Raw genomic sequence first — 27,315 nt, 5'->3', positions numbered from 1 at the left:
GAAGACGTCTGTACATTAAGCAATTGGCTTTTATATATCTACCTTGCTATCTCAACAAGTTCTTCAACTTCTAAAGTATGCTTTAAATTAGAGGACAGTGTGAAACTCTATATGATATGGGTCCTATATTTCAGGCATATTTTAATGGAGTAAAGACAATGTAAAGTTAGTTACAAACATTTGAACAATTTTGTGTAAATTGCACTCTTTTTCTTTTTGTATGAGAGGTGTGTGTAATCTGATAGTTGTATTTGTTGCTCACTCAGAGAACATAATAATGGACAAAACTATTTGCGTGGACAAAGGGGAAAGTCAAGGCTTCCTAATTCCCAATTGTCATCTAAGATCTACCTGTACAACTTGCAAGTCTTGTAAGGCTTTAAATTAAGATAAAAAATGTACTTTTAGACAATACTTGGGTTTGGTGCAAGAGTTATTGATTCATATTCAGTGGCCTGACTTGAGGAGGATGGTAGGATGAAATGCCATATGAATAGCTTCTGACCATATAACTTTTATCAATGTATAGTTTTACAAGCTTGTTCACTAATACCCTTATATTTTCTAAAATTGCATTAAAAAAAAAAGAAAAAGAAAAAGAAAAAGTGATTAGACTATGGTGAATGATTACATAGTTATAAATAAATTATTCCATATTTGCTCTGCTGTTCTGCATGCTAAAATTATCAACCCAGGATAAAGAGGAAAATTTTAAAGATATGTTTAAACTCAAAAATAAATGAAGCAAAAGTCAGCTAAGACTAAAGTTACACTGATTACAGTTGGAATGAAGAAACATCTACATGTTTAAAATAATTTTTTGTTGATTGTTACTAAGACTGTAGAAAATTCCTTGTCAATTTGACAATAGTTCATGTTCTAGCTGTCTTAAAGTTGTACAAAGTTATTTCACAGATAATTCTGAGATTTTAATTGGATAGGATCTAAACCAAATGGACCACTGGAAGAAATTATTAGAATTAAGTGAATTTTAGATAAGGTCATTCTTCATACCTTTATAGCTGTATTTATTAAATAAACTGCATTTATTGAATGAGAACAATTGCTGTAGAAAATACCAACACTTTGAGAAAGATCTGAAACAGGGCTTCAGCATCAAATATACCACACGGGAAATCTATAAAAAAAATATATATATATATACTAAATAAATTCAAAAATGTAATTTAAAAGCTTGTTGAAGTAAGTGTGTCGATTAACTCAAAATTATTTTATTCAATTTAATTCAAAATTATCTCACTGTGTAACATATCCTGACATTTTGATGTCAGATCAGAAAGAAGCTTTAACAAAAATCACTGCTTTCAATTCAGGAAGAATGTACAATGGGGAAAGGCAAGTTTTATTACATACTTGGAAGAAACTTTTTTTTTTCCTTTTCTTTTTCCACCTCTGAAAGAGAAATATTGTTATACTCTTCAATATAAATTTGTTTAACTTCATTAGATTAACATGATTAAAAACTTGTTGGAAATAAGTAGTTAATACTTATGATGAAGATTATTATTATTATTTACTGTACTGATTATTTACTCATCAATCATTTGGAACACAGTGCCTCAAAGTAAACGCCAGATACTCAAATGCAGTTTTTCCAGGTCCCAAGGCAGATGTGAAATTTCACATAAGCAATCCTTTTGTAACAAATTCACTCACACATTTGATCTGAGATGGATATGTGCAAATATTCCAACATATTACAGCTCAGATTTGGTGATGAAACCTAGGTACATACAGAGACATCTCTGTGCATGTTTTCTCGAGAGTTCATAGGGCACATAGAAAACAGAAACAGAAATATTAAAGACCTGCATTTTGGTATCTGGATAGAAATTTGCTGCTTAGAATTGTCTCAGAAAATTGGTCTTGCTCCAGAAAAAGTCTAGTTTCTGAGGGTAAATGATCATAACAATAAAGCAGATAAAAAAGATTCCTGCCATCTTCTCTCCATAATCAATGAGGAGTCCCAAATACTCTCAACCAATTTCCTTGTGCTTACAGGGAAATCAAGTAGTTAATATTAAAAATAAATAAACAAGTCTTTCCTTATTATCTAACCATGAAGTCCAGCTCTATATGATTAAAGCAGAATTCTATTTATTTTTTATTTTTTTTTCTATTCCTGTGCCATCTCCCAAACTCTGTTGTTCTCTGGTCCCCCAGTATGATTTTTGCTTTGTTTTTTTGAGGCCCATGCTCTAAGTACTGTTTCACTTAAGAGTTCCTGTGAGTTCTTAAAATCAGGTAGAATTTAAATCTTCAAATTTAGTCTACCTTATACAGAGTGAGATTTATTTTATATTATGAAGTTAAACTTAGGTAACTAATATCTAGACTCTTCCTAGAATTAAAAGGAAAAGAGAAGTACCTTTAAAAAATGAATTTTAATGCTTAAGAGAAGTAGGATATTCTCTTAATCTTTTCATGTGTGTAACTCTAGATATAGTCAAATAAGAACTTGTATTTCCTAAAGAACCCTTTTCTCTGGCCTTACCTGTATCCATCCAGAATGCTGCTATGAAGATTATTTTTCAGGGTTGAAATTTTTAACATGCTATCCAGTTTTTGGCATTTTTCCTTTTCCTCTTTTAGTTATTCCTCTTCAGAAATTAACTACTTCCCTTCTTTTTCATGCTTGTTCCCATCCTTCTTTATCTATAAAAATTTTCTGTCAAACGATAACACCACTCTTCAATGTCCACTGGCATATAACTTCTGGGCTGTCTCCTTTATTGCACTTTATACTTTTGAGGTTCATTCTCACCATTCATTACTTGATTTCTCTGTTCTGTCTTACATTCCTCTTTAAAGATCCCGGTGCTATGATAGCTTTTAAAGTTTATGGTTCTGGCACACCAAGACCACTGTCTTTCATGCTGATTAGTGTTCTCTCATTGCTGCCTCTTTCTTTCCACCTCTCTGAATGCCATTGCACTGATCACCAGCTCACTGGCAGGTTTTGTTACTTGAACAACTGCAATAGGACAAGTCTGTTAAGAAATCTGATTACCAATGTAAGAGTATAAGAATTAGCTATTTGTAAGTTCCCCTCAATTGTTCTCATTCCCATGTCATCATCACTGATTTCATAATGGCTTTCTTCCACTATTTTGCTGTTTCTTATTTATATTTATTAGAATTACTCCTAAGACAGGAGATCTGGTCCTTCACTTCTTACAAACATTTGAGCCAGCAGCATGCTTACACTTGCAGCTGCACACACCTCCTCAGCTAATCCCCAGGAACTGCACTTGATAATGTCCATTCATCCTCCCTGGCATCATCTTTCCCCACTGGAAAACTCCATATTCCCCTGTACATGTCATCTCCCTTCCCAAGTAGTCCATGCCCTGATTGTTCTCTCAGACCTACCTTCTACAACAAAATAAACTTACATCTAAGTGAGATGGTTTCTATCTCCATCCCCATATTAGCCATGCAGAGGTCTATTTTCACAAAAACATGGACTGGCTGAGGCAAGAAGGGACCTCTGGAGGTCACATGGTCCAACCTCCCTGGCTCAAGCAGGGAGACCTAGAGCCTGTTGTCCAAGACCATGCCCATGACAGATTTTGAATAACTCCAAGGTGGGACACTCTTCAGCCTCTCTGGGCAACCCATGCCACTGCTTTGTCACCATCAAAGTCAGTAAGCGTTCCTGATGTTTAGATGGAGCCTCCAGATTTTCAGTTTGTGCCTATTGCTCTAGTCCTGTCACTGGGCGCCATTGAAAATAGCCTGTCCCCATCCTCTCTGTACTCTCCCTTCAGGTCTTACAGACTTATAAGACCTCCCCTCGAAGCCTTTTTTTCTCCAGACTGAACAAACCCACCTCTTTCAGCCTTTCCTCCAGTCCCTTCAGCATCTTTGTGACCCTCCAGTGCACTCTTACTACTATTTTCGTGTCTCTCTTGCACTGGGGTACTCGGCACTGGACACAGTACTCCAAGTGTGGCCTCACCAGTACAGAGTATTACCTCTGAGAGTATTTTGTATCCAACCCTTTCTACACACTGCTCCCTCCATTCCAGCTCTCCTCACAGCCTTAGCTAGCATTCCCAGACTCATGAATAGTCCTTGTTCTGACTCATATCTCCTCTTCATTCCACCAGATAATCTGTCCTGTGTTGTTGAGCTGAGAATCCAGCTGAATAGATGCCTTTTGTAGTTCACATTGCCTTGTGCTTGAAGCTTGTACTTGCACATTTATAGGCCACTGGAACAGTGTAGTAATACTTAATTCAATATTTTTTTCACTCTGTGGTCTATGATCTCCAGGAGGGGGGCAACAATAGGGGAATGGGGACCATGGATTAACTTTAAGGTGTCCATGAAAGGTAAGTCAGAAAAACAAGCTTTTGTTAGTTGTGTTAACTAACCAGATAGAATTCTGTCTCCACTGAAAATTGTTTAAGGTTCAACAAATGAAAAATGTTAATAACCAGTACTTTAGGTAGTCTGTGATGCCTCAAGTGCCGATTCTTCTAAAATCTCATGGCCAGGGACTTAGAAGATTAAGACTAGTCAGGAGTGTATGTAGCCGTGTATCTTTGTGTGTATATATATATTCCAGTGGTGACAATTTCTATACTGAAAACAGGATATTCAACTGTAGAATGAAATTCCTTATTGTCTTTAAGCTCCAAATGGGGAAATACAAGAACAGGTTGATTTTTGTACAACATCTAAATGGAGTACTGAAAACCACATGTCTTTGCACCACACACAGTTGTAGTGTATCTTTATTTTATATGAATCATTCTGTAAGCTTGGCTGTAATCAACTCCTTTTCTTTCCAGTTGTTCCTATTCTGTTTGTGGGCCCGTGGGGAATAAGCAGATCAAAATTGGAGAACACGGGGTAGGTTACTAAAGGAAAAATGTCTTAGAATACAGGTTTTCAGTTGTGTTTATTTATTTATTTTTTTATTTTTTATTTTTTATTTTATTTTATTTTATTTATTCTGGAAACCTTTGACCGTAATTGACACTGGTGTTGACAACTGGATTATATGGGTTATATTAAGATTATACTACACATATTAATACTTGTTAGATTTTCTAGGTTCATTTTAGTCCTTTCACAGTAAACTAGTAGGAATTCATGGGTTCACAAGCATAAATCAAGAAAGAAAATGAACTTTCACTGTTTCTCAAATGCAAACTATTTTATTCACTGTTCATGAATATGAACATGGAAATTACATGAAGCAAAATTTCAACACAAACATCTTCACTAAGAGTATCTTGTTAGCAAGAAATGAAGACCAGTGCTTTCATTGGAGACCACCTGTGGTTTGAGTTTAATTAACATTCACTGCCATCATTTTGGAAGAAAAAAAAAAACAACAAACAGTCATAACAGAAAATGACAAAACTGATATTCACAAAAAGCTGTTATTAGATGAATGTATTTAATATTCTGTGAATTAAATAGTAAGAGTAACCTGCACCAGTAGGCATCAGTTTTCCAGTCTTATGGTTTTCAGCATTTCTGTTAATGGCATCACATAGACTTTGTCTTTCATATATGATTTTCTTTGTTTTATTTCCCTATTTTATTTGTGGATCCTAGAGAGTTTTGTTTGAAATAGCAGTATAGTTATTAAGCAACATAATCAGGAACTGAATCAAATTTGCCCTCTCATAGAGTTACATGTTATATAGACCATAGTCCCACAGGGTTACAAGCTAATTAGCAAGAAAGAACATTTTCATATGAAAAATTAGAAGGTTGAATCAGGAGAAAAGAAGACATTTTCCTGCTGACAGGAAGTTAGTGAATGACTCAGTTTCAGGGTCAGTTCTATTCATCATTTTTACCAGTAATATGGATGCAGGATTGTAATGCATCCTCAGCAGTTTTGCTGATGATATTGAACTGGGAAGTTCAATATCATCAAAAACTCAAAAACTCCCAGGAGGGACAAGAGCATGAAGAGGGGTCTAGTTAGATTGGAGCAGCGGGTGATTAGCAAAGGCTTGAAACTCAATAAAAAAAGTGTAGTGTTCTGTGCATGGGACAGTGTAATGCCAGACACAGAAACAGACTGGGAGATGAGTGGCTCTAGAATGGCCCAGCAGAAAGGGATCTGGGGAGTTTTGGTCAACAGGAGGTTCCACATGAGCCAGTAGTAGTGTCCCCTGACAGCCAAGAGGGCAAACTGCATTTTGGGGTGCATTAAATACAGCATGGCCAGCCAGTAAAAGAAGTGATTCTCCAGCTGTATTTAGAATTTGTGTGGACTCGAGTTGAATATTCCATGCTGTTCTGGCCTCCAAAATATTAAAAGGATATTAAGGTCTTTGAAAGTGTCCAGAATAGAGCAACAAAGCTGGACTGGAAGGCATGTCATATGAGGAAAAGCTGAGGGCAACTGTGTTATCTAATCTGGAAAAGAGAAAGCCAAGAGGTGACCACATTGCTCTCCACAGCTACCAGAGGAGAGGAAGCAGGGATGGAGGTGCCGGTCTCTTCTACCTGGCAACTGATGACATAATGAGTGAGAATTGTACAAAGTAGTGCCATGGAAAGTTCATGGGAGCCTGTTCCAAAGTGCAACCACCCTCACAGTGAAGAACCTCTTCCTGATGTCCAGCCTGACCCTCCCCTGTGGCAGCTTGACACCATCCCCTTCGGTCCTACCGCTGGTCACTAAAGTTCACACCAGATATAAGGGAAAAATTCTTTACACTGAGGGTGGCCAAACACTGGTTTCCTAGTGAGATAGTTGATGCCCCGTGCCTGTCAGTGTTCAAGAGTCATTTGGAAAATTACCTAATTAATATACTTTATCTTTCAGTTAACCAGGCAGTTGGTCTTAATGGTCTTTCTAGATCCTTTCCAGCTGAACCATTCCATTCCATTCCATTCCATTCCATTCCATTCCATTCCATTCCATTCCATTCTATTCCCAGAGACAGGATGCATACTTTTTAGTTAGTCAAAAAGCAGTCACAGTTTGCAGCTTATCCTTTTCCAGTTTATGGATTTAAATGACTAAATTTCAGTAAGATTTATCCCACTACGAAGGTTCAGTGCCACATAAAGTTGTTGTGGGGATCCAAAGAATCATAGAATACCCTGGGTTGGAAGGGATCTTAATGACCATCTAGTTCCAACCCCCTGCCGTGGTCAGGGATGCCACCCACTACATCAGGTTGCCCAGGGCCTCATCCAAACTAGTCTCAAACACCTCCAAGAATGGGACATCCACAACTTCTCTGGGCAACTTGTTCCAGTGTCTCACCACTCTCATAGTAAAGAATTTCCTCCTAACATCTACTTTAAATCTCCCCACTTTCAGTTTAATCTGTTCTCCCTTGTCCTATCAGTACCTGCCCATGTAAAAACAAAAACCAACCAAACAAAAAAAAACCACCCTACATCTTTTTTATAAGACCCCTTTAAGTATTGAAAAGCTTCAATATGGTCACCATAGAGCCTTCTCTTCTCCAGGCTCAACTACCCGAGCTCTTTCAGCCTTTCTTCATAGAATAGGTACTCCAGCCCTCTGATCATCTTCATGGCTCTTCTCTATCAGACTCACATCTTCCTTGTGCTGGGGTCCCCAGACCTGGAAGCAGTACTCCCAGTGAAGTCTTACAAGGGCATATTAGAGAGGGACAAGAGTTTGCCAAGTACACAACCTATGGAAACTTCTCTCAAGATCCTAATGGAAAGATTTTCAGAAAACATAGCAGTTGTTGGTGAGACTCCGCCTATTTTAATTCAATTGCTCCTGAATGTCACCTAAAAAAAATAAAATTTGTCAAATTCCCTTTGAAATATATACATTATTTCAGCTTTCTAATTTATTTATATGAAAATAATGTAATTATCATTCAAATTATTCTGCAGGTGCTGGGGAACAAATGATCACATGGGAATCTGGTGGATCATCCGAGGACCTATGTTGTTTTCCATTACAGTAAGAATTATTTTATCTTTTCCAATATCATACACAAATACGGCTTTTGTGACGCTTTCTCCCAGTGTAATCCAATCCTTGGACTGGAGGACATGAGATAGAAAAGACTGTAGATGAGATCTCTTACTTTGTGGGGCTAGACATAGCTTCACTTTGTCTATCTGTAAGCAACAAGAATTTCAGTAATAGTCTCTCAAAACACTGCTGTGTATCTATGCAGTGAATTCTGCACAGTTCTGCACAAACACAAAGCCTTTTGCTGCTCATAATTTTAGCCTAACTTCATGCAGTGAGCAGCTGACTTTGGAGAGTCCTACAATGCGGTGAGCATCTACAGAGTAAATTCATGTGATAACAAGGACAGAGAGAACTAGCAACAGAAAGTAAAAATGGTCATGGAGAGAAAGCTCTTATCAGGCATCAGAAGAATGGAATAAACTGGAGCATGGCTTGATAAGACTAAGGTACAGTTTAAAATAATAATAAAATTGCACAGAAGACTAAACTTGAAATTGGGTGATAATGAAGAGATGAAAAAAGCATGAACAGAACAATTCATGAGGACATAATTGTGAGCACAGATTTTTGATAGGTGGGGCTATGGTTTCTATCCATAATTATCTTTTTTTTTACAAAGCCAGCAAGGCATAAAAGGATTAGAGGAATAGGTGATTAGTTTAGCATATTGTTAATCTTTCTGAGATAGCAAATGTACAGAAGAGATGTTCTTTACTTATGCAAGGATTGCTCAAAGTGCAATACTGAGGCACTGATGCATGTGGAAAGAACATTGTTTTCTGTTACAATGGAGAAAAGCTGTAGAAATTATTACTTTTGCAAAGAAACAATGGACTGTTTTGCTGCTGCTGAGTTGGAGAAAGCCATAGGAGAGAGAAAGTGGACATAGATGTGAAGCAGAGAAACACATTTAACAAGCAGTCAACGAAAAGTAAATAACTTGAAGGGCAATAGAGCTCTTTGTCTCTGTCTGTCTGTCTATCTCAAAAAGACAGTGGAGAGAAGAGCCAGAAAAGAAAGGGAAGAGGCCTGATTGTTGAGAAGAGACACAAGCTGAAAGTGTTCAAGACTGAAACTGCCCCAAAACCGAGTGAGAGTTCAAGACAGACAAAGTCCAAAACTGAGGGGATCTGAACCTATTTCTTCCTGGATATGTCTAATTCTGAAGGAAGACTGGATTGCCAATTTACATTTTTGGAGCTTGGGTAGAAAATAAACAGCTAGTGGAACATAACAAGCAAAAACAAATACTAGAATTTCTATTATATTAAAGAGATCCAAGAGTTTTACTTTTGTTGTAAGAATGTTACATTCATTGATGTTAGTATGCTCAACCCAGAGCAAGTTCCCTGAATAACATGAAACTAAACAGATCTAAGAGTTAGGAATGAATTCATAAATAATTTGAAGAATAGCACTTGGATGGAGAGTATCAGTAGTTTAAAAACACCTTTTAATAAAGATATTTCTGCATGATTTCCTGTTAGCTAGTGACATGGTAGGGCATAATCTTTGCTGGTGTAAATCAGTGCAAAGAACTGAGGAACTGAAAAGTTTGCCAATGACACTAAGCTGTGTTGTGCAGTTAACAGGCTGGAGGGAAAGGATGGCATCCAGAGGGCTCTTGACAGACATGAGAGGTGGGCTGGTGAGAACCTCATTATGCCCCTGTGACATAATGATGACTCTTTTTCCTCTGAAAAAAATCAAACCAAACCAACTTGAATTACTGAGATCTTACACTTTGGAACTCCATCTATTTATGTTTCCATTTTCAGGTGTCTGTTTTAAAGAGAATAATATCTCCTTATCGCCCTTTGATATTTTAAAGATCTATCTGTGCACATTTGTAGAGAACAGTATGAAAAGTGTATGATTTTTTATACAGGACAATAACAGGACTATACAACAAATGAAGACAAGAAAAGTAGTCCTGAATAACTGTCCATTGACCAAATTGGGAAACACCATTCCATGTTAAAATTAAAACATAATTTTGTAATGGAAGATCACAAATCATAACATACATGTAAATCAGGCTGAAATAAGGCAATGTTAAATTTCCTAACTGCACAACTTGAATTATCTTTTTGTATAGGGCTTTTTGTTTGTGGAAGTAAAATAGTTAATGCTGTAAAGGCCTTTGCAGGCCACACTAGATGGGAAATATTGTCAGGTTAGTCTCAGTCAAGTCAGAACAATTTTATTAACATTGAGTTATTTGTAAATGGATGCACTGCCCAGAGCTTCCTTATCTGGTTGACTAGAAAGTACTTATCTAGAGAATTCCAAGTGCTGCTGTTGTTCAACCACATCCTGCCTATCTGACTAATTTTGGTGAAAAGTTTTATAACTTAAAGGTACATTAATGCTGTAAGTGTCTCACTGGGAGAGAGCACAGCCTATCAGCATAACCTGTCACTACTGCTCTGTGTTCTCTCCCAAGGCTGTACTAATAACCTGCTTCTGTTCTGACCTGAACACAGTTGCATTCTGGTTATTTAACATCAGGTTTTACAAATATTTAATGCAAATTTTATGCCTCTTTTATAGCCATATGAATAATGACATCAAATCTTGTGTAAACAACCAATATATATTTTCTTTCAAGGTTAATTTTGGCATCTTCTTAAAAATTCTAAGGATGCTGATTTCCAAACTGAAAGCCCAGCAGATGAGCTTTCATGACTACAAATACAGGTATGTAATAAACACGAAGAAATCCTAGTCTTTTTTTTTTTTTTTCTTTAATGCATCAGAATATTCCCAATGTGAACTTGCAAACTACACATTTACCTACCACCACCAATGTAAAAGGTATTCAGAATTTGATATATGAAAGCCAAATAGGGAAACAGGTTCCACAAATAGTTTCTCATCTGAGTAAGGAGGATAAGTTATTGCCTGTGTGCTGAGCATTATGGGTATTTTCTCAAGGAGTTTGCAACGCCATAAGACTTCTGCACTCATGTAACTAGACTATACAAAGATAGTCTTAACTGCTGTGACGCTTTTATTTTCCTTGATTGTGACAAAGGGCCCTCAAAAGAAAAGGAGGTTCAGAAGATTTGTGGGACATTCCTAGGTGACACTAGCATTTATGTCTTTTTCACAGACACAGACACCATTGATTGAAGAATATCCCTCTTCTTCTTGTAAATCCAGATGAGAAAGCTAGCCTTAGTCTGCACTCTTGCTAGCCTTCCTGTGTTGTTTCCTAGCCAGAGTCTCAATGGTGCAGCATGTCTTACATGAAGTCCTAGAACTGACTTCTGCACGAACATGTTCCCACTTTATGGGAACATCAAGGACAGGCTGCTCAGCAAGAGCAGGTGAACCAGAAGCAAAGGACGACAGCAAGGCAGGCAGGAGCAGTGATCTAATTGACAAGGGGCATAGACTCACAGTACTATAATGATCAGGGCAGGTCCAATGAAAGTAGTCAAGATAGTCAGTTGTCCAGTGGTCATCAGACAAGTCCATAGTGAAGGACAAGAGAGCTGCAAGGTCAAGCCAGGAAATCACATGTAATATGAAAACTGCAATTAAACAAATGGAAACCAGAGGATATGCTGTTTTACATATTTAATCTCTTTCCAATTCTTAGTATCATTTGTTATTAACAGCTTTGTGAAGCCCTGTCTCCTACTACAGTCCTACCTTACTTATATGAAGTATTTTATTGTCTAATGCAACTTAGGGGATATGGCCAACCTTTTTAAGGGATATGGCCAACCTCTTTTTAGTGGTCTGTGGAGACAGGACAAGGGGTAATGGCCACAAAATGGAGCACAGGAAGTTCCACACCAATATGCGAAGGAACTTCTTCACAGTGAGTGTGACAGAGCACTGGAACAGGCTGCCCAGGAAGGTTGAGGAGACTCCTTCTCTGGAGATATTCAAGACCCATCTGGACGCTTACCTGTGCAACCTGCTCTAGAGAACCTGCATTGGCAGGAGAGTTGGTCCCAATGATATCTGGAGGTCACTTTCAACCCTTACAATTCTGTGATTCTGTGAACTGGATGGGGGGGGAGTGGGAGGCCATTCCAGTATTAAGTTCCTAGTAAATTCCAATATTAAATCCTCAACAAGGAACCTATTTCCATATTCCATATTCCTTCCCATCAGTGCTGAGTACTGAGGGACAATCGCTTCCTTAGTCCTGCTGGCCACACTATTTCTGGGGCAGGCCAGAATGGCATTGGCCTCCTTGTCCACTTGGGCACACTACTGGCTCAAGATCACGTGTTGGCTGTTGACCTAGTTTACTCCTGGAAACTATGCTAAGGCACATGGAAAATAGGGAGGTGATTGGTGACATCCAGCATAGCTTCAGAAAGGGCAGGTCATGTCTGCCAAATCTGATAGCCTTCTAGTAGGGCGCTAAAGCATTGGTGGACCTATCTGAAAGAGCAACTGACATCATCTAGCTGGACTTGTGCAAAGCATTTGACACTGACCCACATGAAATTCTTGTCCCTAAATTAGAGAGACATGGAATTGACGGATGGACCACTTCGTAGGTAAGGAATTGGCTGGATGATTGCACTCAAAGTGTTGTGGTAACTGGCTCAATGTCCAAGCGGAGATCAGTAACGATTAGTGGTGTTCCTCAGAGGTCAGTATTGGGGGACCAGCTATAACATCTTTATAGGTGACATGGACAGTGGGGTAAGTGCACCCTCAGCAAGTTTGCCAATGACACTAACCTGTGTGGTGCAGTCAACATGTTGGAGGAAAGGGATGGCATCCAGAGAGACCTTGACAGACAGGAGAGGTGGGCCTGTATGAACTTAATAAGGTTCAATAAGGCCAAGTGCAAGGTCCTGGATCTGGGCCAAGGCAATCCCAAGCACAAATACAGGCTGGGTGGAGAATGAATTGAGCACAGCTATGAGGAGAAGGACTTGAGGGTGTTGGATGACGAGAAGCTCAACATAAGCCAGTAGTGTGTGCAATTGCAGCCCAGAAAACCAACTGTATCCTGCGCTGCTTTCAAAATAAGCATGGCCAGCAGGGCAAGGGAAGTTATTCTCCCCTTCTGCTCTGCTCTCGAGACCCCACCTGGACCACTGCATTCAGCTCTGGGACCCCCAGCACATGAAGAATATGTACGTATTAGAACGAGTCCAGGGGAGAGCCACAAGGATGATCAAAGAGATGGAGCACCTCCCAAAATATTTTATGATGATTCTGTGATTCTATGACTAACACTCCAGGTCCTTTTCTGCTGGGCACTTTTCCAGCCAGTTGTGCCCGCATCTATACTGTTTGGTTGAAAGTCATGAAACTGGATGCAGCTCATCAGTGTAGGCTATGCATATCTCTCTGAAGATCCTTCTTAGCCTCAAGCAGATCAACGCTCTCACACAACATGGTGTCAGCTGCAGACTTACTGAGGGTGCACTTGATCTTCTCATCAAGATCACTGCTTAAAACGTTAAACAAAACTGAACCAAATACTGAGCCCTGGGGAACACCACTAGTGACCAGCTGCCAAACAGATTTAACTCCATTCACAACAATTTGGGCCTGGCCATGCAGCCAGTTTTGTACCCAGCAGACAGTACATCCATTCAACCCATGAGCAGCCAGTTTCTCCAAGAGAAAGATATGGGAAACAGTACCAAATGCATTGCTAAAGTCCAAATATACAACATCCACAGCCTTTCCCTTGTATTGTTGTTCAGGTTAGTAAGGCAGGACCTGCCTTTCATAAACCCATGCTGACTGGGTCTGATAACCTGGTGGTCCTGTATGTATTGTGTGATGACATCCAAGATGACCTGCTCCATCACCTTCCTTTACACCAAAGTCAGACTGACAGGCCTGTAATACCCCAAATCCTCCTTCTTGCCATTTTGTAGATGGGCATCACATTTGCTCATCTCCCTGGTTAGCAGAAAAATAATTTCTGGAATATTTTCTTTGTAGATTAATTTTAACCTTTTACAAAGGATGTTAAATAATACCATAATCAAACATTTTCTTTTTAAGATTGGCAAGATCTACACTTGTTCTGATTCCATTGTTGGGGATTCATGAATTTATATTTACCTTCATCACTGATGAACATGTGCAAGGACTTTCAAGATATATCAGACTTTTCATTCAGCTGACAATGAGCTCATTTCATGTAAGTACTCCTTTGCAAGTACTTTTTAGGGGTCAGATATCCACATATGTATGTTGTTCACATGTAGATACCACAGACATATAGTATTATTTTTTAATGTTATACTCCAGCCTGTAACGTCTTTAAATATATTGTAAGACTGAGATGATGAAAAATTCACAGAGAGAATTTCACATGTGAAAAATCTTCTGGAGTTCTGGTGAGATTTGTCAGTAAGCTTTCATGGGTGAAACAGATAGATGGACTAGCATCTGCAGACAGAAAAAAAACTCCCCACCTTGAAAACAATTTTTCCACAGTCAGTGGAGTGTTTTAAAGATATTTGTGCACTTGACTCCCTTTTAGAACCCTGCCTTTGTAGGGTGTAAGTATGAACAAACTTGAAGCAGTGAAGGAAAGTGTAAAGTTCTGGCAGCTCTGCACCCTTGTATCTTGGGCTGCAAACATGAAGGTGTGAAGGAACCACACTCAATTACATTGGTTAATGCTAAGTAGTCCAAATTCCACAGCTAGCTATTACTGAAAATGAATGGTGTTTCTTAGATAATCACTTATGCACAAGTACACGTATTTGACTGTAACTATTTGTTTTACAGTTCAAAAATGACAAAGAATGAAAATGCCAGTCATTCAGCACTGTACATTGCTGTCTGCTTCAATATGTATTATATAAAGTTGCTGAGTAATGAGTATTTTTTTCATGTAGTACTCCTGTTAAACTACCTTCTTAGCAAAGTTGTCCTTTGCCCATGAAAGATGATATATAAGAGATCAGTGGAAGCACTCTTACCCTGCTATATCTTCCTGCCTTAAACATCTTGGTGATATAGGACAGTTATCTTCAGGTCTCCTTTCTTTAATGTGGTGCTAAGGAAGATCTCTACCCAGAAATCCTTATTACTCACCAGTTCACTTATTTTTGACATACCTGTGCCCTCTGCTATTTTCTGAGACATGAAGACATCAAAACGCTTTCCCCACAATTTATTGTAATATTTGCATTTAACTTGTCAGTATGCACTGGTGGATGGTGTATGCATCAATGATTTGACACTGTTATTGAACCACTAATGAAAAATTTCGCACATAGTTTGAAGGGGAAAACCATCCAGGCAGGCAGAAGGGAGTTCATCTAGAACCATCCCTAAGAGGACTGGCTGATATTGTGTGGAAGTGCATGTTCCTCAGATAAACATATCCTTACTTGGAGAGATTGCAGTGTCTAGATGTTATTTTAAGCAACACAACCATATTAAGTGAAAACTTTATTTACTGGCTTTTAAAATAAGACTGATGTAGAAGAGAACTTACTCAACCCTGCTAGAAACTTCATTTCATTTAGAGAAACATGCAGATGCTCTGATATATGGCAAGTTTAGAAGAAAAAAATTACATTTGTTTAATCTGTATGTCTTCTCAGTAGTTTTAAAGCACAGTTAAACTGTTTTGCTAAAGAAAACAAGTTATCTGGGATCTCATCTGGAGGTTTTAACTCAAACATTTTCAAAAATCAAAAAATAAATTCTAAATAAGAGTTCTTTTCTAGCTATCACACAGAATCACACAGAATTTCTAGGCTGGAAGAGACCTCAAGATCATCGAGTCCAACCGCTGACCTAACGCTAACAGTCCCCACTAAACCATATCCCTAAGCTCTACATCTAAATGTCTTTTAAAGACTTCCAGGGATGGTGACTCAACCACTTCCCTGGGCAGCCTGTTCCAGTGTCCAACAACCCTTTCGGTAAAGAAGTTCTTCCTAACATCTAACCTAAAACTCCCCTGGCTCAACTTAAGCCCATTCCCCCTCATCCTGTCACCAGGCACGTGGGAGAACAGACCAACCCCCACCTCACTACAGCCTCCTTTAAGGTACCTCTAGAGAGCGATAAGGTCACCCCTGAGCCTCCTTTTCTCCAGGCTGAACAAGCCCAGCTCCCTCAGCTGCTCCTCGTAGGACTTGTTCTCCAGGCCCCTCACCAGCTTCGTCACCCTTCTCTGCACCCGCTCAAGCACCTCAATGTCCTTCTTGTAGCGAGGGGCCCAAAACTGAACACAGTACTTGAGATGCTGCCTCACCAGAGCCGAGTACAGGGGGACAATCACTTCCCCCTGGCCTGCTGGCCACACTGCTTCTTATACAAGCCAGGATGCTGTTGGCCACCTTGGCCATCTGAGCACACTGCTGGCTCATATTCAGCCGACTATCAACCATCACTCCCAGGTCCTTCTCTGCCTGGCAGCTCTCCAACCATTCCTCTCCCAGCCTGTAGCTCTGCTTGGGGTTATTGCGCCCCAGGTGCAGGACCTGGCACTTGGCCTTGTTGACCTTCATGCAGTTGACCTCAGCCCATCGGTGCAGCCTATCCAGATCCTCCTGCAGAGCTTTCCTACCCTCAAGCAGATCAACACACGCGCATAACTTGGTGTCATCTGCAAACTTACTGAGGGTGCACTCAATGCCCTCGTCCAGATCATCGATGAAGATATTAAAGAGGACATTAAAGAGGACCAGCCCCAGCACCGAGCCCTGGGGAACACCACTAGTGACTGGCCTCCAACTGGACTTGACTCCATTCACCACGACTCTTTGGGCCCGGCTATCCAGCCAGTTTCTAACCCAACGAAGCGTGCGCCAGTCCAAGCTAAGAGCAGCCATTTTCTTGAGGAGAATGCTGTGGGAGACAGTGTCAAAAGCCTTGCTGAAGTCAAGGTAGACCACATCCACAGCCTTTCCCTCGTCCACCCAGCGCGTCACTTTGTCATAGAAGGAGATCAGGTTCGTCAAGCAGGACCTGCCTTTCATAAACCCATGCTGACTGGGCCTGATCGCCAGCTTGCCCTGCAAGTGCTGCGTGATGACTCTCAGGAGGATCTGCTCCATGAGCTTCCCTGGCACTGAGGGCAAACTTACAGGCCTGTAGTTTCCCAGGTCTGCCCTCCGGCCCTTCTTGTAGATGGGCGTCACATTTGCTAGCCGCCAGTCAACTGGGACCTCCCCCGATCGCCAGGACTGCTGGTAAATGATGGACAGTGGCTTGGCCAGCTCCTCTGCCAGTTCTCTCAGTACCCTTGGGTGGATCCCATCCGGACCCATCGACTTGTGCACATCCAAGTGCCGTAGCAGGTCACCAACCAGTTCTTCATGGATAGTGAGTGCCACATCCTGCTCCCCATCCCTTTCCACCAGCTCAGGGTACTGGGTATCCAGAGAACAACTGATATTGCCGCTAAAGTCTGAGGCAAAGAAGGCATTGAGCACCTCCGCCTTTTCCTCATCTCTTGTAACTAAGTTTCCCCCCGCATCCAGTAAAGGATGGAGATTCTCCTTAGTCCTCCTTTTTGTGTTGATGTATTTATAGAAACGTTTTTTGTTATCTTTAATGGCAGTAGCCAGATTGAGCTCCAGATGAGCTTTGGCCTTCCTAATTTTGTCCCTGCACAGCCTCGTTACATCCTTAAAGTCCTCCCTAGTGGCCTGCCCACTTTTCCAAAGATTATAAACCCTCTTTTTTCTCCTAAGATCAAGCCACAATTCTCTGTTGAGTCAGGCTGGTCTTCTTCCCCACCAGCTCGTCTTTGGGCACGTGGGAAAAGACCGTTCCTGAGCCATTAAGATTTCCCTCTTGAAGAGCGCCCAGCCTTGATGCTATGATGCTTCTTTATTTCAGAAAGTGGGGCGATCTCATCATCTTGGCCACCTGGTGCATACGGACCGCACATGATAAAATACTGGCTTATGGTATATTAAAGACAGTTATTTAATGAGACATTTATCACATTTTTATTGCCATTAGAACTGGAGGACAATTATGAGGCTTACACATGAATGTACCCTTTCCTATTGGATAGCATGCCAATGAATATTTCTTATGAATTTCTACTGCTTCTTTTCGCTTCATATTCTGGTCGTTTAGAAGGTGTATGCCTTGGAAGTCATGAAATAGAAGAAAGATTTCTAAGAACAAAGTTCTATGTATGGCAAAGGAAGAAGCATTAAAAATATCAGGATATAAAACAAACAGCAAACATGAGTACACAGCTGAATTTGCCATCAACTAATGTGAATTTACTGTGTTTCTCCCTGTCATTGCATGTTCTACTTTTGCAGCAGCAGTGGATTTAATTCACACAGAAATTTATGAAACTTTGTTCAACGTAGAGGTGCCATCAGTACTCATAAAGCTTTCTCCTAATTCGGTGACTTTCCACATTTTTGGTAATGAGTGGTACAAAGCTTGTGACATAGCAGCACCAAGTAATTCGGCTCCTATTTCTGCTTGTGGTGCTTGTGGGTCCAAATTCAGAGCTCATGCTCAGAATATATACGAGCAAACAAACAAACACGGCAGAGAACTGGATTTTCATGGAATTTCTACCCAAAGAGAGAATAATTTCTAAAAAAAAAGGCTGCTTTTTAAACCACTTAACTTGTTTTTATGCATCAGAACCTTTCTCTGTGGAACAATATTTAGTGATTTTTTTTTCATATTTCTGTGAAATAACCCAGATGCAGAGAATTATTTAAAAGTTACATTAATAAATGGTATAGCAAAAGTACCGAGATCTTGCAACCACAATCCAGGTGAAGCATGAAATATGGTAGAATTAAAATACAGGGATAAAGCAATTGCAACTGCTACTTCTCCTGCACTTATTTCACTGATGTGGCAGACAGACTGTTCTTTTTCACACTTACTGGACATACGTTTAAAGAATAGGTGGTTCCAGACTTTTCAGGATTGCTAGAAAAATTCACTGTTGGCTCAGACTGTTACAGGTCAATGAATAAAAAATATTGAAGCTGCTGTACACATTAATTTCTTTTTAAGATTTTATATGAGAAAAACAGAAACACCTCTGGAAAAAAAAGTATGAATGTGAAAACAGATGAATGATATCAACTGGTTATGACACCTTTTTCCTTGTTATATGAACATTGCCTTGGGACTGATAGTCAACAACATTTATTCTCTTCATCAAAATCTGTGTGATAGATGTGTTTAGACATACTAAAGGAAGTTCATTTCCTGAAGCAATTGCCATAAATCTGTACATTTGTGCCAGACTGTTAGTCTGAGATGCATACACATAATCTGTTTTGATTTGAGATCAAAGACAGGGAGGAGGAAAATGGGAGGGGTAATTTTTGGCTTATCTTAAACAAGTTTGATTTCTAAAATTTCAAATCTTTTTTTTTTTTTTCCTTAAGGTGTTTACTTAAATCTGTTTCACAGGAGAAATGACTTTTCAAAATGGTCAGAACACACAATATATTTGCATTTTTGGATACAGGTCTAATAAGTCTAAAAGTAGCAGTTTCAGTATAACAGTGGTAGTCTTAAAAATAATGTTGTAGTAAAATGTAGATAAAATGTAAGATCAGATAAGGTTGTATAGACTCTGTTCTTTAGCATCTGCACCAAAACACCTGCAATTGTGCCTTAATTTTGCTAAGGCACCATAGGAAAACAAGTTAATAGGTACTTCACTAATAAGAGAAGACAGATAGCTAGTTTCCATTCTGAAAATTAGGAAATGTTGTTTATATTTATGACTTTAATACTAATGACATCGCTAAACTGAGACTTCAGGTATTTAACTTTTCTTTATTGTCTGTCTCTTACAGGGTTTTTTTGTAGCAGTTTTATATTGCTTTGCCAATGGAGAGGTAAGAGTCACTTAATTATATGTTTTTAATCGATAAACAAAATATACTGACACCAAGAAGGATGAAAATACTGACTAGCTCTGATTATTTGGGAACATACTTGCATTCTTTTAAATTGATGTAAATATTTTGAACAAAGAAAGCAGTAAGACCTCTCAGGTCTGTATTCAAATTTAAGGTATTAAATTTGAGGTATTAAAGGTATTAAAGCTTGTGTTACTATGTGACACTGTGGAGGTATAAATGTCTGTGAAATAGCACTAAAGGCTTATTATCAGGTACCTAAACCCCATTCATTTACACAGATGAAATCTCAGACTTCGTGTTTGACTCTTGCCTTGCTTACCCCTGAAGTCTAGGCAAAGATGCAAAATTTGGAGTGCTTTAATATTAAAAAAGAACAAGTTGAAAAATATATTTTCATATGTGCACTTCACAGGACATCTCTAAATTTGATATGAGGCCATTTCTTGGCTGGAGATTGTCTTTTGCTAAGCCTCAAGAGTAATATGGGGGGGTTTGTTTACTCCACTCCAGAATTTAGGCTAATCAATAATGCCAATTTTGCAAGGATATGCCAGCAGAAAATCACAGAACAAGTCAGGAAGGGGCTTCAGGAAATACTTAGACCAACTTCTTGCTCGGTGCACTGTGAAGACTGAATTCAGCTATTTATCCTAATGAGCTTTGAAAATCTCCAAAGAAAGGTTCTACCATCTCTCTTGTCCTCTGCTCTGGTGCTTCACTGCTCTCAGAAGGAAACATATTTTCTGTAGTTCCAGTTAGAACTTCTATTTTCTTTTACGACTGCTGGCTCGTATCCCTACAAAGCAACTCGGAGCTCAAAACCAAATGCAGCATTCAGATGTGGCCTGTGGTAGTTTTATTCTGCTGGGCAGCTGAGCTCTACCACAATTACTCTCTCACTCCCCCTCCTCAAAGGGAAAGAGGGAGAAAATATGATGCAAAGGGCTCAAAGATTGAGATAAAGATGGAGATCACTCAACAATTATCATGACAGGCAAAATAGGCTTGGAGTAGGGAGGTTAGTAATTTTTTTTTTTTGCGTATTACTAGGAAACTAGAGAAGTGAGAAACAAAGGAAAGAAGCTCAAAATAACTTCCCCCCATCCACTCTCTTCCACCTGCTCCCCCTGAGCAGTGCAAGGGAATGGGGAAATGAGGCCTGCAGTCAGTCTATAGCACTTTGTCTCTGCTGCTCCTTCTCAGTCACTCTCCTCCCCTGCGCTGTGGAGTCCCTCCCACGGGATGCAGTCCTTCCTGAACTGATACTGCATGGGCTTCCCACTGGCAGCGGCCCTTCAAGAACAGCTCTAATTTTGGGTCCATACCATGGGCCCATCCATCAGGAGCACACTGCCCCAACATTGCTTCGCCCATGTGCAGAAGCTCCTGCCAGGTCAACAGCTCCTGTGTGGTCCCCTCTCCATGGGCTACAGGTCTGGCCCAGAGTCTGCTCTCGCAGGGGTTCTCCACAGGCTGCAGCTTCTTTCACGCAACATCTACCTGCTCCACTGTGGACTCCTTCATGGCCTGCAGTGTGAAAACCTGCTCCACTGTGATACTTCATGGGCTGTAGGGGGACAGCCTGCTCCACCAAGGGCCTCTGCACAGGCCACAGGGAAACTTCAGCTTCCATGCCTGGAACATTTCCTGCTCTCCTTCTTCAATGACCTGGATGTCTGCAAGGCTATTTCTCTTTCCTCTATCTCCTGGCTGCTGTTGTGCAGCATGATTTTTTTTCCCCTTTTCTTAAATATGCTCTCACAGAGGTGCAAACAAAATTGCTTATTGGCTCAGCTCTGAGCAGCTGTGGGTCCCTTTGGAGCTGGCTCAGACTGGCCCTTACCTAACATGGGGCAGCTCCTGGATTCTTCTCACAGAGGCCCCCCTGCAGCTCCCTGCTACCAAAACCTTCCTGCATAAACCCACTACATGGCCTTACAACTACTGAGAAAAGGAGGATAATTTCTTCATTCAAATGGTTGTGCTATACAGCCCAGTGTACTGGTATCATAGAATCACAGAATATCCTGACCCACGGACCCATGAGGATCGAGTCCAACTCCTGTGTCCCCAAAGGGCCACCCAAAAAATCAGACCAAGTGACTAGGTGTCTGAGAGTGTTGTCCAAATACTTTTTGAATTGCAGCAGGCTTGGCACCATGACCACTTCCCTGGGGAGCCTGTTCCAGTGCCTGAACATTCTCTTGATGAAGAACCTTTTCCTAATATCCAGCCTGAACCGCCCTTGTCACAGCTTCAAGCCATTCCCTCAGGTACTTATCAGAGGTCACCAGTGAGCAGAGATCAGCACCTGCCCCTTTACTCCCCCTCATGAGGAAGTTGTAGACTGAAAAGAGGCCTCCTCACAGTTTTCTCTTCTCCAGGCTGAACAAACCAAGTGACTTCAGCTGCTCCTGATACATCTTCCCCTCCTCTATCACTTCCCCTTCACTATCTTTGTAGCCCTCATTTGGACACTCTCTAACAGTTTTATATCTTTCTTATACTGTGGCACCCAAAACTGCACACAGTGCTTGAGGTGAGGCTGCACCAGTGCAGAGTATAGTGGGACAATCCCTTCCCTTGACCAGCTAGCAATGCTGTGCTTGATGCACCCGAGGATACGGTTGGCCCTCCTGCCCTCCAAGGCACACTGCTGGCTCATGTTCAGCTTGCTGTCAACTGAAACCCCCAGATTCCTTTTTGTGGGGCTGCTCTCCAGCATCTTGCTCCCCTCCTTCCCCAACCTGTATATATAGCTAGGGTTGTCCCTCCCCAGGTGCAGAATCTAAGACTTGCTCTTGTTAAACTTCATATTGTTGGTGATTGCTCAACTCTCTTATTTGTCTAGATCTCTCTGCAAAGCCTCACCAACCTTGACAGAGTCAACAGCTCCTCCTACATTGGTACTATCTGCAAACTTGCTCAAAAAACCTTCAAGTCCTACTTCCAAATTGTTTATGAAAACATTGAAGAGGACTGGTCCTAAAACAGAGCCCTGGGGAACCCCACTAGTGACAGGTAACCAGCCTGAGGCAACCCCATTTAGAAGAACCCTCTGGGTCTGACCCATCAGCCAATTGTTCACCCATCTTATTATGCTTTTATCTAACTGTATTCTGGTCATTTTGTCTACAAGGATACTGTGAGAGGTGGTATCAAGTAATGGACCAATATTATCTCTTGTCCTTTTGCTGTTAACATACTTTAAAAAGCCCTTTTTGTTGTGCTCCACAGTACTGGCCAGCTTCAACTCTAATTGAACCTTTGCCACACAAATTCCCTACCTACAAAGGTGAGCGTCATTCTTGTAGTCCTCCCTTATCTCCCTATATTGCTTCCAGTAGCCATACTCTTTCTTTTTCCACCAAAGCTCTTGAAGAAGATCCCTGCTCAGCCAGGCTGGCCTTCTGCGTCTCCTGCTCAACTTCTGACATTTTGGAATTTCTTGTTCCTGCACTCTTAGGAGGAGGTAGTTAAAAACTGACCATCACTGTTGGACCCCAATGCCTTTAAAATCAGTTTCCCAGGAGAGCTCACTAGCTATTTCCCTGAGCAGTCTGAAGTCTGCTCTCCGCTAGTACAGGCTTGAAGTTTTGGTGTCAGTTTTCCTCCTATCACCAAAGATTTTGAATTTGACTACATCATGGTTGCTATGACCAAGCTGGCAACTTCACCACAAAGACCCTCCCTGTTTACAAGGCACAGGTCAAGGAGGGCACCTTTCCTAGTTGGCTATCTTAGTACCTGTACCAAGAAGTTATCATCAAGGTGCTTCAGGAATGTCCTGGACTTGTTTGTCTCAGGTATGTGATATTTCCAGTTGACATCTGGCAGGTTGAAATACCCCATAAGGACAAGGGTAGCTGATCTAGAAGTATCTCTCAGTTCCTTAAAGAATAATTAATCAGTGTCATCATCCTGGCTAGGTAGACTCCCACAGTGACATCTCCTTTATTTGCTTGTCCCTTGATCCCAGAAGCTTACCCAGAAGCTCTCAATTGCATTGTTGCCAAGTGCAAGCTCCATAGAATCCAGTGATTCCATTACATAGAGTGCCACACCCCTGCCTCACCTGCCCTGCCTGTCCCTTCTGAAGACACTGTAACTGTCCACTGTAACACATCAGTCACAGGACTCTTCCCACCAGATTTCACTTATGCCAATGATGATGTAGCTCTGGGACTGGACCAAGGTTTCTAGATCCTCTTGCTTGTTTCTCATGCTGTGTGCTTTTGTATAGAAACATTTCAGACGTGCTTCATTGAACCCAGCCCCTCATGGGGCAGACTGAAGGGTCTTGCTAGCTTGCAGTCTGTCAAATGTTGGCGTTCAGTCTTATAAGTGGTGGACCTAGTTTTGTCCCTTTTCCCCTTCAAATCTAGTTTATAGCCCTATTGATCAGCTCTGCTAACTCCTGGGCAAAAATCCTTTTCCCTCTCTGAGAAAGGTGCTCCCCACTGGAAGCCAGTATGCCTTGTGTCATGTAGACCTTACCATTGTCAAGAAACCCAAAATTATACTGGTGGCACCAGCCTCAAAGCCATGTATTGATCTGCTGGGTCTGGCTGTTCCTTTCAGTATTGATTCCCACTACTGGAAGGATGGAGGAAAACACTACCTGTGCACCTGATCCTTCAAGCAATTGCCCCAGAGCCAAAAAGTCCCTTTTGATCACTCTTGGACTTCTCTCTGCTACCTCATTACTGCCAATGAGAAAAAAAAAAGGGGGGGGGGGAAGGGGGGGGGGTAATTATCAGAGCGCTGTACCAGTGATGTATCATCCTTGATTGCTGTCACAGTTGTATGCAGCTTTTACCATTATCACACTGACTTGCTACGGGCCACTTCAGGATATGAGGCTTATGTAGGCTGTGGAATTCATCTCACAATTTTAAATGTTTTCCAATTTGAAGCCCATTGTTTACACTTCCCTTATAGTCCACATGGGTACAGATATCCACTACTTGTGCTAAACTGACACTTATCCAAAATCCGTAGCATTTAACAGCCTGGCACAGCCAGCTGATGTGGTACACATTACACTGACATTTGAACACAACATTGGACACCTTCTTAAAGGCAACAGAGGAGATGAGCTATGTAGAAAAAGTAGGGTGTATGCTCCTAATATTTAACAAGGAAACCTGGAGCAATTTCTGAACTGCTAAGTAAAACAGAGAGCCGACACTTGTCTGCAGCACAAGAGCACTTGTCTAACATTTATGGAGGGCACAGACCTACTAGCATCTCTCAACATCAGTTAAAAGTTGTTCTTTGGGGCTTTTAACTCCTCAGTCAGCTGAGCCCTCAGGCCGAAGGTCCTGCTGGTAAAGCAAGGGGACATTCAGTGCAAGACATTCCATACTGAGAATTTAAGGCAAGCTGCCAAATAAAAAGCAAAACAAAGCAAATATTCAAGCATAACACTCCGGAAAAGCGGCATGGTCCTCATTTCCACAGCCCTTGGACTTGTCTCCTCCTCAGCTCATCAGGTAAACATGAAAGTCAATTGAGTTCTTCCTTTACACACACATCAGGATCACAGTATATAAAATTACAGAGAGAGATTCAGAGGCTACAAAAACCTTTCCTAAATTAGAGTGAAGAAGTCTCCAGGCTGTACTCTGAAGATGGACAGCAAACAAGTCCATTTCTGCCATACAAGGACCTCAAAAGCTGTGAGGTGACACCCAAAGGGGCAAAAACACTTCCACAATCCCTCTCATTTTATGATTAGTGTTTGGATTAGCAGACTGCAGGGTGGTTACAAGTCATCACCATGGACGTACATTTTTTCTTCTTCCCCCAGGTGAAAGCAGAACTCCAGAAACAGTGGTCCCGCTTCCTGCTAGCAGAGCCCTTTGGTTGTAAACTCTGCTTTCTTGGAGAAAACATAAAATACCTCAGGAAATGTTCACAGAAACAGAAAAAAAAGCACCCCAACAGCAAACACTTGTGCCTGGAGGAGAGTGAGCCCTGGGGCATGCAACTCCAGCAGGTTCTGGCAAACCAGAGGACAGATAAATGCTCAGAGCCAGGCTGTAGGCTTCCATCTCATCTGCGGGCAAGTGTGTCAGACAGCAGTGAAGGAGAAGTCACCACTGGAGAGACAACTGAGGAAGTGGTCTTCGAGGAAAGTGAGATTTAGAAAGCAGTCCACTGACAGCACCTATCAACAGCCATGGTATTTTGAAAGAGCCTCTTCTTTCACCTCCAGGCTGTACAGACCTCTGACATGCTTAATGCAAAGAGAAAGCAGACATATTACTTGCTAGCAGTTAATACCCCAAATGTCCCTGTTTTCTTAATCTGAGAAAAATCTGAATGTTCCTAACCTGTGCAGCCAGGGTAGAAGAGGCTCATTGAATCAAACAAATCCTTTGGGTCTACTAGTCTGGATGATAAATGATGCTAAGAGACATGTACACAGGGGAGCAAGATATATGCTGAAAATGAACAGATTCTGGTCATTGTATCCCCTATCAGCTTCATCCATACATGTCCACCATTCTATTCACATAATAGAGAAGTCATTAGTTATTTATTTTTCTCTCTCTCTCTTTTTTTTTTTTTTTTTTTTTTTTTTTTTTAGCTGTATATTTCATAGAGATACTTGATTAGAAGACTTTTTCTCTCTGCCAACTGAAATCATTCCCCATCTCAAAAAATCAGTTTCAGGTCAACCCAGATACGTTTTATTTAAGCAACATGGAATAATTTATATATATAAAAAGCTCAGGATGAAACAAACTTACTTGTATGTTTAAACTTCTTACCTTACAGTTAGTGCTGGAAAAGCCATTATGAAATGAAAGACCAAAAAGGTTTTGTTCTTTTTTTTAATGCCCAAATGAAACATTTTGACACACATTTTTGTTTTATTTTTGTTTTCGCTGTTTTATGACACAAGCCAAGCACTGTGATGCATTTTCAGGTTTGCTCTACCTGTCCTGCAGATATCCTTTATGATTTGGCCCAAATAATGACATTTATGTCATTGGGGGAAATGTGCTGCTTCCAACTTCCCCCTGAAGTACCCAAAATGGATAATGGATAATGAAAAAATTTTGATTGTTACATATAGCTCACCTGGAGACCTGAATAATTCAGTTTTTTTAACATTCAATGAGACAGTCTGCAAGTCTTTCAGTATGTCAAGTCACTTGACATACCGAAAGAAGAAAAGGAAGAGGCAAAATAAAGATCAGCAGACAATATTTACCTACAATATAAATGCATACCCCAGGCATAAACACATGTAATTACCTAGCTCACATCTAGTTACATAGCATTTGTTATGATTATTTCCTGTGCTTTACTGGCAAACGCTCTAAGTGCTAGCATATGTCATAAAAACAGATGATCTTTTACAGTCTTAATGATTCTATGATTATATGAAAACATCAAATATCACCTAAAAAATGTTCAGGGCTGCTCATGGGCTCCATTATCCCACCACTCCTTCTTTCCACCAGGTGCCAACAATGCAGGTGCCCTGGCTTTCCC

At 40.6% G+C, this 27,315-nt stretch overlaps 1 protein-coding gene across 1 annotated transcript in view; it reads left to right on the top strand.

Annotated features, from left to right (window-relative positions):
* GLP2R (glucagon like peptide 2 receptor) overlaps nt 1–25,957 on the top strand; it is a gene marked incomplete at both ends in the record, with an annotated part of 49,373 nt that extends 23,416 nt beyond the window's left edge. The window contains 6 exons of the mRNA XM_082775252.1: nt 4,821–4,881; nt 7,882–7,951; nt 10,581–10,669; nt 13,970–14,108; nt 19,738–19,779; nt 25,619–25,957. Of these exons, the coding sequence (XP_082631378.1) occupies nt 4,821–4,881; nt 7,882–7,951; nt 10,581–10,669; nt 13,970–14,108; nt 19,738–19,779; nt 25,619–25,957 (740 nt within the window). The remainder of the gene's footprint in view (nt 1–4,820; nt 4,882–7,881; nt 7,952–10,580; nt 10,670–13,969; nt 14,109–19,737; nt 19,780–25,618) is intronic.
* Nucleotides 25,958–27,315: the final 1,358 nt, after the last annotated feature.

Source organism: Aythya marila (genome assembly GCF_965140915.1).
Source record: "Aythya marila genome assembly, chromosome: 18".
NCBI lineage: Eukaryota > Metazoa > Chordata > Aves > Anseriformes > Anatidae > Aythya > Aythya marila.
This window is presented reverse-complemented; position numbering and strand designations above follow the sequence as displayed.